Source organism: Apteryx rowi, unplaced genomic scaffold, assembly GCF_003343035.1.
Source record: "Apteryx rowi isolate R43461 unplaced genomic scaffold, aptRow1 scaffold_26, whole genome shotgun sequence".
Taxonomy (NCBI): domain Eukaryota; kingdom Metazoa; phylum Chordata; class Aves; order Apterygiformes; family Apterygidae; genus Apteryx; species Apteryx rowi.
Genome location: NW_020448974.1, coordinates 4,013,615 through 4,031,152, shown reverse-complemented (window position 1 = coordinate 4,031,152; position 17,538 = coordinate 4,013,615). Strand labels below are relative to the sequence as shown.

The following is a 17,538-nucleotide window of genomic DNA, read 5'->3' as shown; positions in this document are numbered from 1 at the left end:
GAGGGGACTTGGCTGCCTCTAAATGGAAGACACTAAGTATTCTAGTGGATATGATGCCAGTCTATAACAAAAAGTAGTTGCACAGTGCAGTGGGAAGGCTAGACTGCTACATTTGCAAATAGAATGGACCAAAACTGGGAGAGAGTACGAATCTCAGCCGGTTCTTTGCTCTTCATTCATGAGAAACAGACTGTGCCTTTAATAGCTCAAGAGCCAAGGCAACAGCTTGGCATTCTTTCTAAAGCCTATATAAAAACTTCTGTTCTATATGGGTTGTTGAAAAGTTGCTATTTATTTTCTTAAAATAAACTTCTAACTGGAATAATGCTTTGTGGCAAAGGAATTTATTTTAAACTGAAGAGTTGAACTACCATGAAGTTTTCTTTTTTCTTTACCTAGTATGACTGTTATATTCCAAATTGCATCAATTGATTTAAATTCATAGAAATACTTAGGGCTAAAATCATCTGGCTGAAATGGAAAGATGCAGCCTTTGTTCTTTATGTGCAAATATGTCACAATCATGATGATCCACAGTCTGCCACAACCCACTGTAACCATAGCAACTTAAACTATTCAGCTATGTTGCTTGGAAAGGGCAAGGAGATATTGCAAGAAAATGTTGTTTCTCTAATTAAAATTCGTACAAACATTATCATTTGCAGGTGGTCTTGGTAGTGCAGATTCAGATGATGTATTTTATTTCTTATATAGCTTTTTCATGCTATTAAAGAAGCCATTTTCCTTGGTACAGTTTTCCTTTCATGAAGTTAGTACATATCTCAGGTCTTTCAGGCCGCCTTCCTAGTCAACAGGGAATAAATGATGGAAGATTTGAGAATATTCGTAGTATAAATTGTTTTACTGACATACCAGGCCTAAACAGAAGCAGTTATAAAAAACATGCAGAAAATGCCTTCTTTTAAGAATATGACACCAGTGCCTGCTACTTATAAAATTCCTCTGCTCCAGAAATTAACTCCAGTCTAAAAGCAAAGCACAGACAACTCTGTAACTGATCTTGTAACTCCTTTTCCTTAAATAATCAATAACAACAGTACAGAAGATCTGTTTATCTCTGAACATTTTCTTGCATGTAAGAAGCAGGATCTGTGAGCTTATATATGGCAGTACTACATTGTGAAGTCAGCTTGAGCAACACCCTTGCCTCCAACCAAATAAAAATCTCATAATTGCTTGTAATGTAGTAGTGTAGTTTGGATAAATCAGGATTGTGACATAATAGGACAGCCTTTGGAACTTACCTTAAGTATATGACTGATGTCAATCCCTTGTATTTCAGTAATTTGCTAAAGAACCAAGACAAATGGTTTGCAGAAAAAGTAAGAATTGTGAGGTCACTTTGACTCTGAAATTTGATTCAGGAATTTATCAACCTCAGCAAAATCCGAGAAGTTTGATCAAGGATCTGAGATAGGCTATTGTGTGACTGACAAGCCCCAATAATGGTTTTCACTTAATATAATACAGAGGTCAGAGCTAGATTCTTAGTGAATGTAAATTAGCATGATTAGACTGACATGGATAGAGGTCAGCATGCATTTGCTGTTACACATAAGCTGAGGACCTAGCCTGGCATTTATCAAGTCTTTACTGTGCTTCTGTTTGATTATAAATGAATATTTTTTAGCTCTGTTTCCCCCATTTGTTTTAGAAATGTAAGTAAATAGCTGGGAATCATTTGTAGAATATCTTTGAACGTGTTTGCAACCACTGATTTGCAGTGGTTTATAAATGAGAGCAGAATCAAGCCTCGTACTGAACAAACAGTAGAATGAAAGGTAGGTGATAGCAGAGACAGAATTCAAACCTGGCGTCTTGACACCTTGGTGTGCCCCTAAATGATTCCCCTGTGGGGATATCGCATGCGTGCTGCTCAGGCTGGAAGAGGAGAGTGGAGGAGGAGCGCAAAGGAGGTGAAAGAAACTGAGAGCGCAATAGATCTAAAAGATCTAAGATGATCTGGATAACACAGACAAAAGCCTCAGTATGCGAAGGAGCTACAAGAGCGGTGACTGTGTGCGAGTGCTCCAGTGTGATCTGGGAGGGTTAAATTGCCCAGATTCCACACAGATCTCTTGCTCAATTCTGTTCATTCAGGCTTTGCGCTGAAGCCTGCTGTTTTGCCCTATGCTTTGCATTTCAGAGGCTGAAGAAAACAAGCTTACAAAAATACCAGGAAGAATACATTGGAATGTACAGTGAGTTTAAGAGCTTTTGGAATTAGATCAGCTGTTGCTTTTGAACCTGCTCTGTGATATCATGAAATCTCCTAGGGAATTACTTAGGAAGCTTTGCTTTCATATGTTTAATCTTCTGGAAAACCCTGATGATTACAAACAACAGTCATCCATTTGTCTTCATAATACCATGCTACAGACTATCATAACTGAGTTACTACAATTGTATGTCCTGGCAACATTTCAAATGTATTTTTAAAGTATTTTTTTTCTTATAGATCATTCATTCTAAACAATTCTGAGTGGATTAAGTAATTGTGTGATGCCTCATTAAGAAAGGAACCCAACTCTTCACTAAAATGCTTACCAGATATTTTCTTTCTGAAATTTAGTTGAAATGCCTTTTACTAGACAAGTCAGGAATGAAACAAAAATGTTGTAATTTGATTCACAAGGAGACTGCATACTTTTATTACATTTAACAAAGAGTAGGATCTCTGATTCCATAGGGCATTTTAGAAGTTTTGATTATAATTATTTGTGAAAATATACAAAAACAGGCCATAGACTGAGAATTTCAGGTAGGGAATTTAAGAAGTTACAATTTCTGCTGCTGAGCCTGACTTCGAAATCCAAAAAACACCTCCCAGTAACATGATTGTCATGCCTATAGCTTCTTTGCGAGGTACAGAATTGCCCTTTGAAAGACATCCATCTTGAGGTGAGGTAATATGGAATATATCGTGATCTCAAGTCATAACAGTTACTGAGGTGTCTGCATGCTATTTATGCCCTTAACTTCTGCATGGTATTATGTCTCCATGTGCATTATTCCATTGGCAGTTGTCGGCACTGCTAAAAATGTGTAGCTTTAAATTGAGTTTGAATTTGTCTAGAAGTTTCAGTTATTTGATCTGTTTTCATAAAGTTACCCAGTTAGTAAAAACTCTAAGCCCCATTTTATGCCCTCCACTAGGATTTCAGTGGGATCTAGCTCATCTTGTGCTGATTTGTTTCATTATTCAGCATCACCCTAAATGATATTTAGCTGTTCCACAGACTGTCAGATTTGTGGGGCTAAAATCTCTCCTTGGATAATTTTGCACTGATGTAATTGCATTTACTTCACATATGCCCCACTTGAGGAGAGGCACCCGCTTGTCTAGTGACAGGACAAAGAATTCCAAATGCTCTTCCTCCCCAGCGGAGSAGCACCGCATAACAGGCATTCCTGCAGAGAGCCCGCGGCTGCATGCTCGCAGCCTGAGCAGGCGGCTTCGTTCCTATTCCTCTGCAACCTACTTATGCTGCTTTGAAGTATCTGTTGTATTTAAGTGAACAACAAAGAAACATTTATATATTTTGCCTTAGAAGAGAAAAATGGCTGATGTTATAAATGCACCTCGATAGTTAATTTCCTACTTCAATCCAGATTTGAATATTCCTGATCTAAATCTAATCTCTGCCAGGATATGTTTGTTCCTGAGCTTTTATTAAAAGAGCTCACAGCTCAATCGTTGTATCATTTATTAATATAAGTTTATTTTATTGTTACTGATGTTTTACTATAAAGGTTACTGTGTGTTATTTATTACTTAATTAAATAACAGACTGTTAATGTTCCATTTCCTGTGGATCCATATTATCTTCCAATCCCAGGTCCATGTTTTTGGCTTCTAAATACACTATACAGTAAAACAAAAGCAAGCAGCAATGGGGGGAAGTTTACAGTTTTCATGTAGCTTTACATTATTTCTTTTGCTGCTGGCTTCTAAGAAGCTGTGGAGCAAACCCAAACCGCTGAATAGCCCAATAACATATATTTCACTTGCAATGTACGCTCTTATTTTAATGCTTAATGCTGTGATCTCTGGGTGTTTTAGACAGAGTTATGTTGCTTTGCATTTAGCAATTTCCTCTTCCATTCCCTCTGTCTTTAATATAGAAGAAAATAAAAACTGCATAATTAGAATGAACTCAGTATTCTTAAATAGGTCTTAACCTTGGAAGAAGGAAACAGTAAGACAGGAGTTTTCATGTAGCATTTGGTTTACATTATTGTGATATACTGAAAAAAGCTCACAGTAAAATAAAAATGATCTGTGGAGATATGGCTAGAAAAACAAATGAAATTTTTAAAAAGAACAAGAAAACAAAGATCAGTTACATGAAAGGAGCAGTCATGGGTTCAGCTGAGTCTGTTAAAACTAAACTGAACAGTGCATTGGAGAATATGCCATGGAGAACCAGTTCGCACTGGAAACACAATGGATTTGATGATCTAATATATATCTGAATTGTGTGATTTCACCCCCAATAGAATCTTGTTCTCTTTGTACTTGCTGTTCAGCAGAGTGATAATTATGCTAACAATGTGTCTTCTTTCTGTGGTTTTCAATGTGCAAATTATGGTGCAAATTTATTCATCATTTAAAAATATGTTGAGCACTTCCACAGATGGGGTTTTGACAGGAGCAAATTTAGATGTTCTTTAAATGTTCAAACTTAGAACTCATTAAGGAGTCACAGATAGACACCTCCTATTTTGCTTTAGAGGTAACAGGGAAATATGTTAGTCTGAGAACATGTAAGCAGACTGATTAGCAGCTTGCAGCAAACAATTTTCTCCTAAGATCTTTCAGGAATCGTGTTTTTTCCCACTGGAGAGGGGTGATCCTCAAAATGTTTGTAAATTCAATCTGGATAAGTATCCAGACTTCAGATAAAGAGAACAGTCTGACCCTGGAAAACTGAGGTGTCATTTCACAGTTAATTTTTCTTTTTGTTTTTCTTTTCCAATCATTGTAAATATCTTAAGACTTTAAATCTTTGGGACTGTTTGTTTTGCTGATTCTCATACAACAAGAGAGACATCACTAAAGACAATGCAAGAAAAGAATTTTTAGTGCCCATTCTTTTTAAAAGCCATATGTAGAAAGACACATGTGACTTTTCATTTACACTTGAGCAAAGATAGCACCCAATGACAATGACAATACTGCAATCCATACACAATGCTGCATATTCCTGACTGCCACCTATTGGCATATCCCCTRTTGGCATATAAAAACTGCTTACGGGTCAGGTGGACACAACTGTTTCAAAGAGCTTGAGGGTTTCAGTTCGCAATGGAAGATTCTTCTTTGGCTTAAAGGGAAGTTCAGGCCATACATGAGAAAAAGGAAAGACATTCAGTCATATTTATTGAAAACAATAAATACAAGTTTAACCACATTTTTTAGAATATTGGGCAAATATTTAAATTTTGAGGCTGTTCTTGCATTGTGAGAGCTGGTCCTGAGATCCCTACAGGCATACAGCAGGCCTCAGCTTTGATGTGAAGTGAGTCAACAGCTCTTCCTTGGATTCCGGATTCCTGAAGAGCAAATGTAAATGTGAAAGCGCTGAAGCAATTTAGGTGAGTGCAAATTGTTGTGACAGGAAAAAAGATACATTCCAAACAAGAGGCCATGCATTTAATGAGATACAAAGAAAGATGAGAGACAGTATAGAGGGACAAATCAGGGACAGTATAGTTTTACTTAGAATAGATTACTGATGTTGCTACATTATTTAGTGATTGCCAGGGGACCAATTATTCTGTTCTGAGAAGTTTTAAGAGTATATATGGGCATAAACTGAGGAATTACAATATCCTAAAATGTTGACTGGTGGCACTCTTGTGTTTTTGAGATGACTTGCAAAATTCATATCTATTTCGAACAACCAGATGAACACTGAGAGTACATGGTACTGGTTCAGGCTATGCTTTTCCTAGGAACAAAACAATATTTTTACCAGGTCCGAGTTTGCTGGGATTAAGGAAATTGTTTTATGCCCCATATCACTAAGATCATGAAAATATAAGCAAAAGGTTGTATTATGAGCACGTCTCTAAATGTTGTCTGTTGAAAGTAATAAAGTGGGCACTCAGTGAAATTTAGGATTGTGATTTAAGAGACAAAGGTTCATTATGAGATGCTAACTGAAATTTAAGTGCTGGGTTTGGTTTGKTTTTTTTTTTCCATTTTAGAAAGTTCTAAATTACAGAATGCTGGTCGCAAGCAATCAGTATCTAGAAGCCTGAAGCATCTTTTCCATTCATCCAACAAGTTTGTGAAGACTCTGAAACGGTTTGTCATCCATTTTATCTCCTAAATATGCTGAGTTTTAGCTAACAGTTGTTGCTTTTATGTAATGGTGAAAAGCACCTTAAAAATAGATGTAAACAGATTTTACTCCCAATTAAACAGCAGTCAATCAGAATAAACCTGATAAAATTGCATATATGTAAGATTGATGCACCTGTTTGGAAAATAACGTTCCAGTTCCTACTGAAATCAATAGCAATCTTTTCGTTGTTATTACTGAAAATGGATTTGAATTGTAACAGAGTGAAATACTGTATGCAGACACAACCATACAGTTACTTTAGTATTTTTGAAATACTGCCTCTGTGACTGCTCAGTAATGAGACTGTGGAATTTATTTCATTCATAACATAAAATGCAGGGTTCGGATAAGCTGTTTTAATAGATATTAATATCCCATTGGCCAGAAGCAGTGCATTTAGAATTCCCTAATATTTTTAGCTAGGTTTGCAACCCAGTATGACCCAACAACCCTCAGCCTCGATGGTTTGTTTTAGCAAATGAAAGTTTCTTAGACTGGATTATTTCTTCTTTCATTGCCATGAGTGTTCAGTTTGCTTTTTCTTCTTTGTATTATGATAAGAGTTTGATTCTTTCAGAAGAGCTCTCCAGGGTCTTTAAATTCCCTAAGGCAACTGCTTAATGTATGTAACTAATTGCAAGGGTAAATATTGAAAGGAATGATTTCTATAAACAGTTTTGCAGATATTCTGGCCAAATTACACTCAATTACACTAACGTAAATCCATAATAACCCTCCTGATTTCAACTGAGTTACTCCAGATTTACTCTGAAGTAAATGAGGGCAGATCTTAAGCCCATTAATGATAAAAAGTTTTGGTAAAATTTCTCATTTCTGGAGGTCATAAAGCCTCCACTGTGTACTCTTTACTCTGAAAAATTCTTATTAAAATTGATGTCAGTGAGTTGCCCAGATTCATAATTTATTAGGTTCTTGTAATCTCACATCATCTGAAGTGATGAGTTTCCCAAATATTTTTCAGAATTCACTGGCTGAAATTGCATGCTCCGTATGACACAAAAGTTAAGACCAGATGATTAGATTTGCCTCCTCAGCACCTAAAATCTATGATTCTTTGGCTAAGATTTGTATTAGCTAAGATTTGGTGTGGATTTGAATAGACATGAAAGGTGTTTGACTTAATGTTTCTCTCTTTCTTTAGGGGACTCTACTTATCCGTTATATTTTTTTACAAGGACAACTTATTAGTAACCAATGAAGATCAAATTCCAATTGTGGAAATTGATGACTCTCACAGTAGTTCAGTTACGCAAGATTTCCTGTGGTTCACAAAGGTAATAGGAGCCTAATTTCATATATCGCTTCTACAGATTTGGTGCTAGACTTTGCATGGGCCTCAGCTGATCATTCTTAGTATATGAAATGATGTCATTGAAAAAGCTAAATGACAAAGTGCTTTACTTGTCACTCATGTTAAAATGTAATTTTAATATACCATTTATATGGGTTAAATCCTGACTGGCTCACTGGTAGTGGCACAATTAACTATTTGAAACGTATGATACTACATAAACAATAGCTAATTGGGTATATAAAGGTTTTATAAACAGTTAGGGGAAGAGCCTAAAAAAAAAAAAGCTGGAAGTTTTAAAGATAATATTACAGTTATACTATCATTCAAGACATCTTTGAGCTATTTTTGTACCCCAGAGAACAGTAGATCAATCTTGCATGACCATCTAGAAAGCAACTGAAATAGGTGCATGATTTTTACAGAATGACCTCTTGTGCCTATGGTTCGATATCTGTTTCTATTGAGGCAACTCATTGCCATCATAGAAACTCAAACTGAWGAACAATATCTACTGATTTTTGCAAGTCCAAAATGCTTTTATTTTCATTTCTGCTTTTGTAAATGCTGAGAACAAAGACTGACTGAACTAGACATGTTTTTGCAGCTGTCTTGTATGTGGGATGATATCAGATGGCTGAGGCAGAATATGTCTATATCCATGTCCTCATCAACAGCACTTCAGGCCAGGCAAAAGATGCTTTCAGCAGCAGCACAGCTACAGGTTGGTTGCATTGCATATTTTCAGCTACTAACTTCAGTGACTTTCTGGTATCTAAGGGAAAGTACTGCCAGCTGTCCTTTGCTTCACCACTCTGCATTGACCTATTCTTTGGAGTAGCATTATTATCTACAGTGAAATGAGTTACTGAGCCTGTCTTGCCAGCTGGAAGAAAAGAGTTACATTAAAAGTAAATAGTAGGAAAAAGAAAGGAAAGAAACAATAGTGGCAGAAGAGGAAACAAACAGATATGAAATAGTAAATAATGACCACAGATGTGGTGAGCCTGTGACCAGCCTGTGGGTTTGCAGATTGGGAGTGCAAGAGTTGTAACCCTAATATTCACTGCTCAAAATCCTTAGAAGACCTATTCATTATTAATATATTAATGAAACATTTAAACTCTAACTGAGGCTTAGCRTTCCCTTGTGCTACCTGGTAGTAGGTAGCAGTAGGTAGCTTCTGCCCCCAACAGCAAGGACAAGTAGGGTGCTGAGGTTGCCAAAATGGGGTTCTTGATTCTCCTGTGGCTTACAAGCTGCTCAAGTACAGCTTCTAGGCCAGAGCTACACTGTCTGACAAACAACATGGCTATGCTGTTGTGGGTTGTGTGAGGCTGATGGATAATCCATATCCTGGGCTACAGGAGGAAGCAATCCTGGTATCCTAGTGTTTCTGAGTCACCACTGACACACCTGCATTCACAGCTGAGCCCCATCCACAGGGCAGATGACCCTTGTCACCTCCGTGCTGTGAACTATTCCTCACTCTGTGCTCCTCTTAGTCCTCCGAAGGATATAGGATGTGTCTTGTGGCTTTTATCTGCACAGATGTGCAACTTGTAGGGTCAGGAAGGTTGATCATACATGATTTAATGAAATTAATGTTGGTAACATTAAAAAACAAAACAAAGGATTTACATACCAAGATCCCATCAAACTGCCCACGTTACATAAGCAGACTGGTTCTGTGGGAGAAACTGAATCTAGTTCTTCACAGTCACAGCCCAGTGTTATCTACAAGACCCACTTTCTTCACTAGATGCTGTAGAGTTTAACAGAGATTGGTTAACTTTTATAGGCTTTCTTTTTTAAAGTAAAACACAGAATTCTAAATCAGGGGTGTAACTGTCTATGAAAGCCTATTGGTGGAATCAAAACTTTTCATAGAGTAGGTCATTCTGTATTAAATTCTATATGTTTTAGAATCATTTCTACAGAAAGCTGTTTTTTATAGGCCCCTGTTTAGTTCATCCCTAATTAAATTCTACAGAACTATTCCATAAGGGATAGTGTATTAAGGTGGTCTACAAAAGCAAAATGGACTAAGCAAAGACAGATGTTCTGAGTGCTCTCCCCCAAAACCAAAATCACATAGGATTGTCAGTGTGGAAATAAGAATGAACCTTTCATTAAGTTCTTAATTGGGCTGCCAAATTTTTAGGGTGAAATGTACCTCTGTGCAGAGAACCAGCCAGAGATGTATTTAAACCCTTAAGAACAGAGATGAAGACCGGTTAAATGGTGCATAGATCTTGTGCTGACTCCTCAGCACAGTGCTATTGATATCGTATTGTTAAGGCATAGGTAGTGATTTTCAAGAGACCTAGTTCTCTTCCAGCCCGTGCTACTGGTATAACTGAGTGCCACTTAATCCTTCTGTGTCTTGGTCCAGTATTTGTTGCACAAATAATAATTATACTTTGTGACATGATTTCTTCAGCAGAACATTTTGAGCTTTATTGTAAAGATTTGAAGAATGGGTTTAATGATAACATGAAATCTCTAGTTGGAAGGCAAACCCTTCATAAAGTATTTACTTTTGTGGAAAAATACGTTTTCAAAAAGAAGCGTGTGTGATTCTTACAGAAAAAGGATGCCCAGACCTCACTTTCTCTCACCTTTTGTTTGTACCGCATGTCTGGCTTCTTATTCTGTGTCTATGTTCTTCCTCAAAACTTTCAGATGCAAATAATTACTGATAATAATAGTATTCTTCTAAAATTCATTGATTTGAGGACATTGCATAATAAAAGAGTGCTTAGGTGGTACTAGTTTCCTATGTATTTCTTTGGTTCCTAAAACCCAAGCATCTCAGTGTTTCATATATCATTATGGCTGCTTGCATGCAACTCTTCCTGTTATACAGACAGAGTAACTGAGGCACAAGAATTAAATGAAATCTCCAAAGCTAACCAGAAAAATCTATGGTACAATCCTGGAGTTAATGCAGATCACAGAATCAGAATGGTTGATATTCATACTGTTAGGCTCGTGCTTTAGCCATACAGCCATCCTTCTTGTTATTGCCAGTCAATGTAATGAGCTAGGTTTTATAGCAGCTATGAGAGCCAGATACTTTGTGAGTATTATTAAAAATATCCATGTGGGGTTTGTTTTACATCTTTCGGCAAAGAAATCTGTACAGGAGAGCAGCCTTCCTGGGCAGCCACCTGTCTTGATTGATTTCCCCAAAATGTCCCGAAATATATGCAGTGCCAGCCTGCTGTACCTTTATTAGAGGACCACCTGTGTTAGGCAGCAGCTGCTTGTCAGTCCTCTGAGCTGTCACTAGAGACAGCTTTAACTGTATCTGCTGAATGTTCCCCGCAGGGTGGTTAGCTCAGCTTAGGTAGCCCATGTTCCTTTGGTTAGCTCGGTTTCATTTCTTCTGCGCAGATTGTCCTTAACAGGCAGTGTTAGTATGCACAGACCGCACTTTGAGATACCCACGATTCCTAGTACATTGTGCTATTACTTGCTACCGGAAATGTTAAAAGCAGAACTTGAAGCACGGAGATACGGCAAATGTGTCCGTGTGGGGTATATTGCTCTGTAGAATTTGTGGCAAATTTATTGTCCTTAACGTTTGTTCTGTTAGCGTGGTCCCCAGATGAACACATGGATTATCAATGATCTGCCAGCCTTTAACAGCATGTAGCCTAATGGGATCCACCAACTGAAGGATCTCAATAAAGTTTATATGGTTGAATACATTTTATTGAGGCAGTAACAGACTGACTCCACAGGAATTTAGGACAGAATGGAAAAGATCAGTGACAACACAGCTGCTGAGGGACTAGATCAGTGGATCCAGAGACAACAGGGACTGTAATTTTGCCTGCTGTTACCACCAGACAGCTAAAGCAAACAAAACACAAGGGATGGGATGTCAAGATGAGCATACACAAAACTTTTTTAGTATATGAATTAGCTATATATTCTGATTCATGGTAGGTAYTCCCATTTTTCCTGCTAGAATGCCACTCAGAATAGAAAGTTGTCAGTGACAGTAAAGATCTGTTTGCTCTTTCATCTAGGCACATCCATATATTGTAGTGATTAAATCAATATGACAACTAGATGACTAACATCTGGCTGCAATGATTTGTCCCACCTATGGGCACATGAATTAATACAAAATATATACCTAAGATACCCAATGTTAATTAGTTATGGAGGCTAACCTCAACAGGCAGAAAAGTTTTCAGTAAAATAAAAGAGGATGTAGTGTAGCTAGTCTTCAACAGCATGCCCTAGAGAGGGATGCATAAAGCTAAAATAGCTAAGTTATGCCACATATGTGGCAGTTACTGTGCTGACTATCTAGAGTTTATAAACAGCTTAATAATACAGTTTCTAAATAAATATTGTCTGCTAAGTGCAAATAAATAAATTCAGGATAATCTATCAGTTTACAATGTCATTAAGTTAATGTACAGCTGTACACTTCCCTAAACATACAGTGTGCTACATTGTGAATTCAAGTTTTCATTTTAAACAGCTCCCATCCCTATCCAGCTTACTGTAGATCTCTTGAAAAGTCCCAAAGTAATGAGCRTATTTTAAATGTTAGGCATTTTTCTTTCAGACATCTGGGAATCTCTTCAGTGGCTGGTCACTGGAGTGAGTGTGTTTGCACCTATAAGCAGATGCCTTACTGTGTGAGGAAAAGGATTTTGACCAAAATATGTATTTTATGTATTTTATGTGGAGTCTTTTAAAATTACTTTTCTTTAATCTTCACATATTTTCCTGGAGAGCTTTGCTTTAGTAGTTTGTTATTTTCTGCCGGTTTTGCCTAGCACATTCTTGGTATCTGAAGTAAAAGGAAAAGGGTCCATGTCTCTTCAGATTCCTTTGTGTTCCTTAGCACGCCCCATCATTTTAGCTCCAGAATTATTTACTTTCAGCACAGATATGAGGGCCTCTTGCTTTTGTTGCTGAAAATAATCTGCATCATTTTAAAACAGAGAACAGAAAACTGAGATTATAGTTAATGACCCTAGCAGAAGGCATTTGAAGTGTCCAGTATGAATGATTTGGGGATAGCAGAGGAATTTTGAATCTCTGACGTGCACCGGATCGCCCATTTGGATATGGAGAGGTTCAGATAAAGCATCTAGCTCTTCAGTGTTGAAACCGGAAGGGCTTCATGGATACCAAAGGAATCACCACTAGACCGACAGAGGGCTTTTGAAAATTGCATACTCTGTTTTTACATGGGCACAAATAGGGATCATTATGATCATACTGATCCATTAAACTTCGGACTAAAATTACTGGACCAAAAACACTGGAGGATCCATAATTGAGTTCGCAAATGCAGCCTGGGGCAAAATTTCTTCTATTGCCACTGAATGATGTGACCGTAGAGCAAGGGTTTGAGAAATGCTGTGTGTTTAGCTTTTGTTGAAGTCAACAAGAAAGCTCATTCTGATTTCAGTAAGCACAGAGCTAAGTTTCAAAAAATATTGCCCTCCTGGTATGCTCTAAATAACATTTTGATTTTATAATTTGCTTGTTTTCTAGAATTTGCTGGGAACTCACAACTTAGGCAGAGTTTATTATGAGCCAATCAAGGATCGACATGGCAATATACTGATAGTTACTATAAGAGAAGTGGAGAGTCTTTATTCATATTTTAATGGCAAATGGATGCAGATATCCAAACTACAAAGCCAGAGGAAATCCCTTTCAACTCCAGAGGAGCCAACAGCATTAGACATCTTGCTTATAACTATCCAGGTAGTGCTTTGCTTCTCTTACTCTATGTTGTTTGCTTTTTTAAGACATATGCCAGAGCACTGATTTTTGGAAGAGTCTTGTAGAATTTTAGGCCTTAATCCAGTGCCCAATAAAATCAATGGCAAGGCTCCCATTAAGAGCAAAGACTTATATTACTTCCAATGGGGCTAGGATCAGATCCTTATTATGTAAAATATTCATAAGATTCTAAAGAAATTGCTTTTAAGTTCTAGTAGAGAACGGTGCAATTTCTATCAGTTTCGGGAAACCACGCAATAGAATTCTTTAGGAAGGGATATAAAACCCTTTAAAATTCTCTAGGATGTTCTTAAGCACCTATACAGATGCTTACAATTTCTACACTCTGTAAGATTTTTCCATCCAGCCTTGAACACTAAGCCTTGTATGGTTTAAAACCATACAATTCTACTTCATCAACTTGTTCTTTGTGGTTCAGATTTTCTTGGAGCTCAGTTTAGTTGCTAAAGAATTCTTTACTGAGCATATCTCTTATTTAATTTTTGCATAACATGCTGCACAGACTTTAGGTTTAGAATGATGCCAAAATAATGGATTGGTCCTGGAACAGGCTTAGCCACTTCCCACTTAAAAAAGTGAGCATCGCAGGTTTTCAGCACCATCAAGAATCAGGGTATCCATATTCTCATCTTGAATCTATATAGTTCACAATAAGATTAATAAATATTTTCTGTAGGTAACAGCAACTTGTTTCTCATGAAGTGTCATTAGCCAGTCTCTTTTATCTCTAAAACTAATGAGTTGCATAGTTACTGAAAATAATACAAGACATATTGTTGTCTTAGTTTCTTCTTTAGTCACCTTAGTTAGATGATGACTGCTGTGGCTAATTTTTGAATTAGAGGCATTTTCTTGCAGAGACTGTGCTTTTGATACCGGAAACTGACAGGCAATCAAAATACACATTACCAGGTTTTCGGAACGTTAAAAAATTTCCAAAAGACAATAAAACTTACCTGATCTATGTTAGATTTACTGTATTAAAATGTGTTAAAGGTGTAGAAAAATGTCAATCTGGGCAAAAGTTTTATATTAGGAAACGCACAATACAGGCCTGATCAGATTTCCACAGAGATCCTAGTGGAAAAAATGTTCCCCTAATGGTTTACACATTCCTATCTAATGCCCACCCTTTCTTGTATTACTTGCTTAATCATGGAATGGATATTTTGTTCATGAAGTGCTTGTGAAAATGAGGGTCTAATTGCGTTGGTCAGAGCCAAGCATAGCATTGGCAGATAATTTGATGGTTCCAAGAGTAAAGGCATAAGGCCAGGTGTCTTAATCCTCACCCATTGCAAAGGCACACATTTCTAAGGATGGCAGCAGACATCATTCTTAGGGTAGTCTTTGGGGATCGCTGTACATAGCCTTAGAAATGTCTCCTGGCTTCAGCAAATATGCCATCAGTATTAATTCTTTCCGAGCTCTTTTTGCTGATGAAGATGTTTGTTTTGAAAACATAGCCATTAATTATACTTTGCAAATCAACAGCCCCTGTGCTCATAGAGGTTTCCCCATTGATAGCAAGTGATACAGAGCAAGTTTTTTGAGAAACCTAGGCTGTGACTCTACATGCATTTCTTTGGTGACAGTGCTGGCTTATGCAGCCCCTCTCTCCTGCCTTCCCCAGCAGACAGCTTTTTCCCTGTGCTGCTCTACTCCATCTATGTAGCTGTACACCAAAGTGAATCAGGGAACTGATCTGGCTGAAAAAATAACATAATAAAATAACAGCTTCTTTTACTGGGTTGTTTTCAGCTGAATCAGTTCCCTGACCCAGCTCACTGCTGAAATGAGCAGACAACAGTACAGAGATGAGTGTTATTTAAGCTAGTTTAAATAGCACAGTTCACAGAATGTGAAACCTCAGGTTTTTAGGGCCAGTTCCTGCAGGACGCAGAGAACTTTGAGTATCTGTGTATGGCAGTAGAAAGTTGTCCAAGTGCATCCAAACTACCAGAGATTATTTATATGCTTAAGCATGTGCTTAAATGCTTTGCGAATTGGGAACACTGTTGAAACAAAAAGACGGCTGTAAAAACATTTGCTGCTTTTTGATCCCATACTCTTCCGCTTATGTGGAAAAAAAATGAGATTTTTATGTAGGACTGTTTCTCTTAAAACAGGACATACTTTCCTATCACAAACGAAGTCAGCAACGCCTCCCTCCTGGCTTGTATTTGGGTTACCTTAAACTCTGCAGCTCTGTGGATCAAATCAAAGTTCTTGTACTGCAGAAGTTGCCTAATGTCCTGTGTCATGTCAAAATCCGAGATAACAGCAATGTTTCCAAGTAAGTGAATATGTACGTATTTACACACACATATATGTAGAGAGAGAGCATTTGTGTTAACTTTGAAACAATTTGTCAAATTAAAAAGCAAATGCCAAGTTACCATTGCAAAACTACAGCTTTCAGCAAAGTTTGGCCCAGGTGTGTACTATAGAGATCAGTGCTGAACTAAAGAGGTGCACCTGCATATTTCCAGCAATTCTAAAGGCCCCAGAACATACACATACAAAGCCATTGGTTTCTGTGGATAGTATGCTGTGGTTGCTCAAGTGCTGATCCTGGGCTCTGCACAGTCATAGTGATCTTCCCTGTGTCTGTTGGTAATATCATAGCCTGCAGCCCTTATTCAGCCTCCAGTGAATTCAGTTCCACCCCTTCTGTTGATTTTCTTTCAGCACTGGATGTGGATGTTGCTGTTTTTTCAGTGTACTTTCTTGTGTAATAGCTGGTTTCTAGCCCTAATCCACAGCAAACATATGGCAACTGAAAACACGTATTCAGACAAACGCTATCAGCTATGGAACTGCTATGTACCGGAAAAGCCATTTTTCCACGAAAGTTCTTCGTCTGTTCCTTCCCTTGTCTTATTGGGCAAGTGCATTTATTTGCACTGCTGAGTCCTTGCCTGGTGGACAACACTTTTTTTTTTTTTTCTGGTGCTTTTTAATCCCACACAGTTTCAGCAACCAGCTGAGAATTTTGCATGATTCAAAGAGGAACTCAATATTTATATGGATAACAAGGATATCCAGAGTGTAGTAGTTAATGCTAACAAAAATTTTGGAAGGAATATAAAACCTCATGCCTCAGAGCTTATAACAATCTTTGATTCTTGAGGTTTAAGATCAGATCTTTATTTCGGAGCAGATTTGTCCCACATCTATTATTCATCCTGTAGTGGGGTTTCTTGTACTTTCTGTGGAACATTTGGTGCTGGCAGCCTTTCAAGACAGAATAATAGGCAGGGTGAATTAAGAATTTGATCCAGAAAGATGATTCCCATGTTTATCAGGTCTAGAATGGGTAAATGTCTAGCAAAAGAAAACCAAAACAGGAAGTTCTTTGGCTCCAGTGGGTACCAGGGAGTCTGTAACAGAAAACGAACTTCCCAGTAATTGTCACTGTTGTCATTTCCAATGCATGCTTTTTAAAAGATTGTGGTAGATATGGAATAAAGTATGTGGAAAAGAAAACCTGGAGTGAAAAACCTTAGTGAAATTTCAAAGGCAGTTGGACCTTCAGATGTTAGCAAGGAATGTTCAGCCTGATGTACATATGCTAGAAAAATTAAACTTTTCAAAGTTGGATTTTTAACCACAAACAATTGGGATTGCACAATTTTACAATGTTTTGCTATATGAGGATTAAACTATCAACAGATCCCAAATGCACATACACTGAATTCYTCCTTGTGCACTGAACTTTTGTTATATTTCTAATTTTAACTTGACTCAACATACAGAGATGAGTGGGAATGGATCCAAACACTTTCTGGCTCAGAATCTGTGGAAAGTATGGATCATACTTCAGACTGCCCTACTCAATTGTTCTTGTATGAGCTCCAGATGGCAGTGAAAGCTCTCCTTAAACAGATCAATCTACCTCCACATCAGGTATTTTCCTTTGTGGTATTTAKCACCTTTTTAAAAACTGATTCTTAGGAACACAACTAGAAACTACAAAATGTGTAACTTTCAAGTAGGGATTAAATGGTAAGGTTGCAAGAGAAGAAAAGCAGAGAAGTTTTGTATCCAATTACTCTAAGCGTG

General features: G+C 37.5%; 1 protein-coding gene across 1 annotated transcript in view; it reads left to right on the top strand.

Moving 5' to 3' along the window:
- The window catches only part of ANKFN1 (ankyrin repeat and fibronectin type III domain containing 1), a 66,360-nt gene that overhangs the window by 37,193 nt on the left and 11,629 nt on the right, over positions 1-17,538 (top strand). Inside the window, exons 8-13 of the mRNA XM_026067579.1 lie at positions 6,235-6,334; positions 7,537-7,669; positions 8,294-8,410; positions 13,219-13,434; positions 15,603-15,769; positions 17,232-17,382. Of these exons, the coding sequence (XP_025923364.1) occupies positions 6,235-6,334; positions 7,537-7,669; positions 8,294-8,410; positions 13,219-13,434; positions 15,603-15,769; positions 17,232-17,382 (884 nt within the window). The remainder of the gene's footprint in view (positions 1-6,234; positions 6,335-7,536; positions 7,670-8,293; positions 8,411-13,218; positions 13,435-15,602; positions 15,770-17,231; positions 17,383-17,538) is intronic.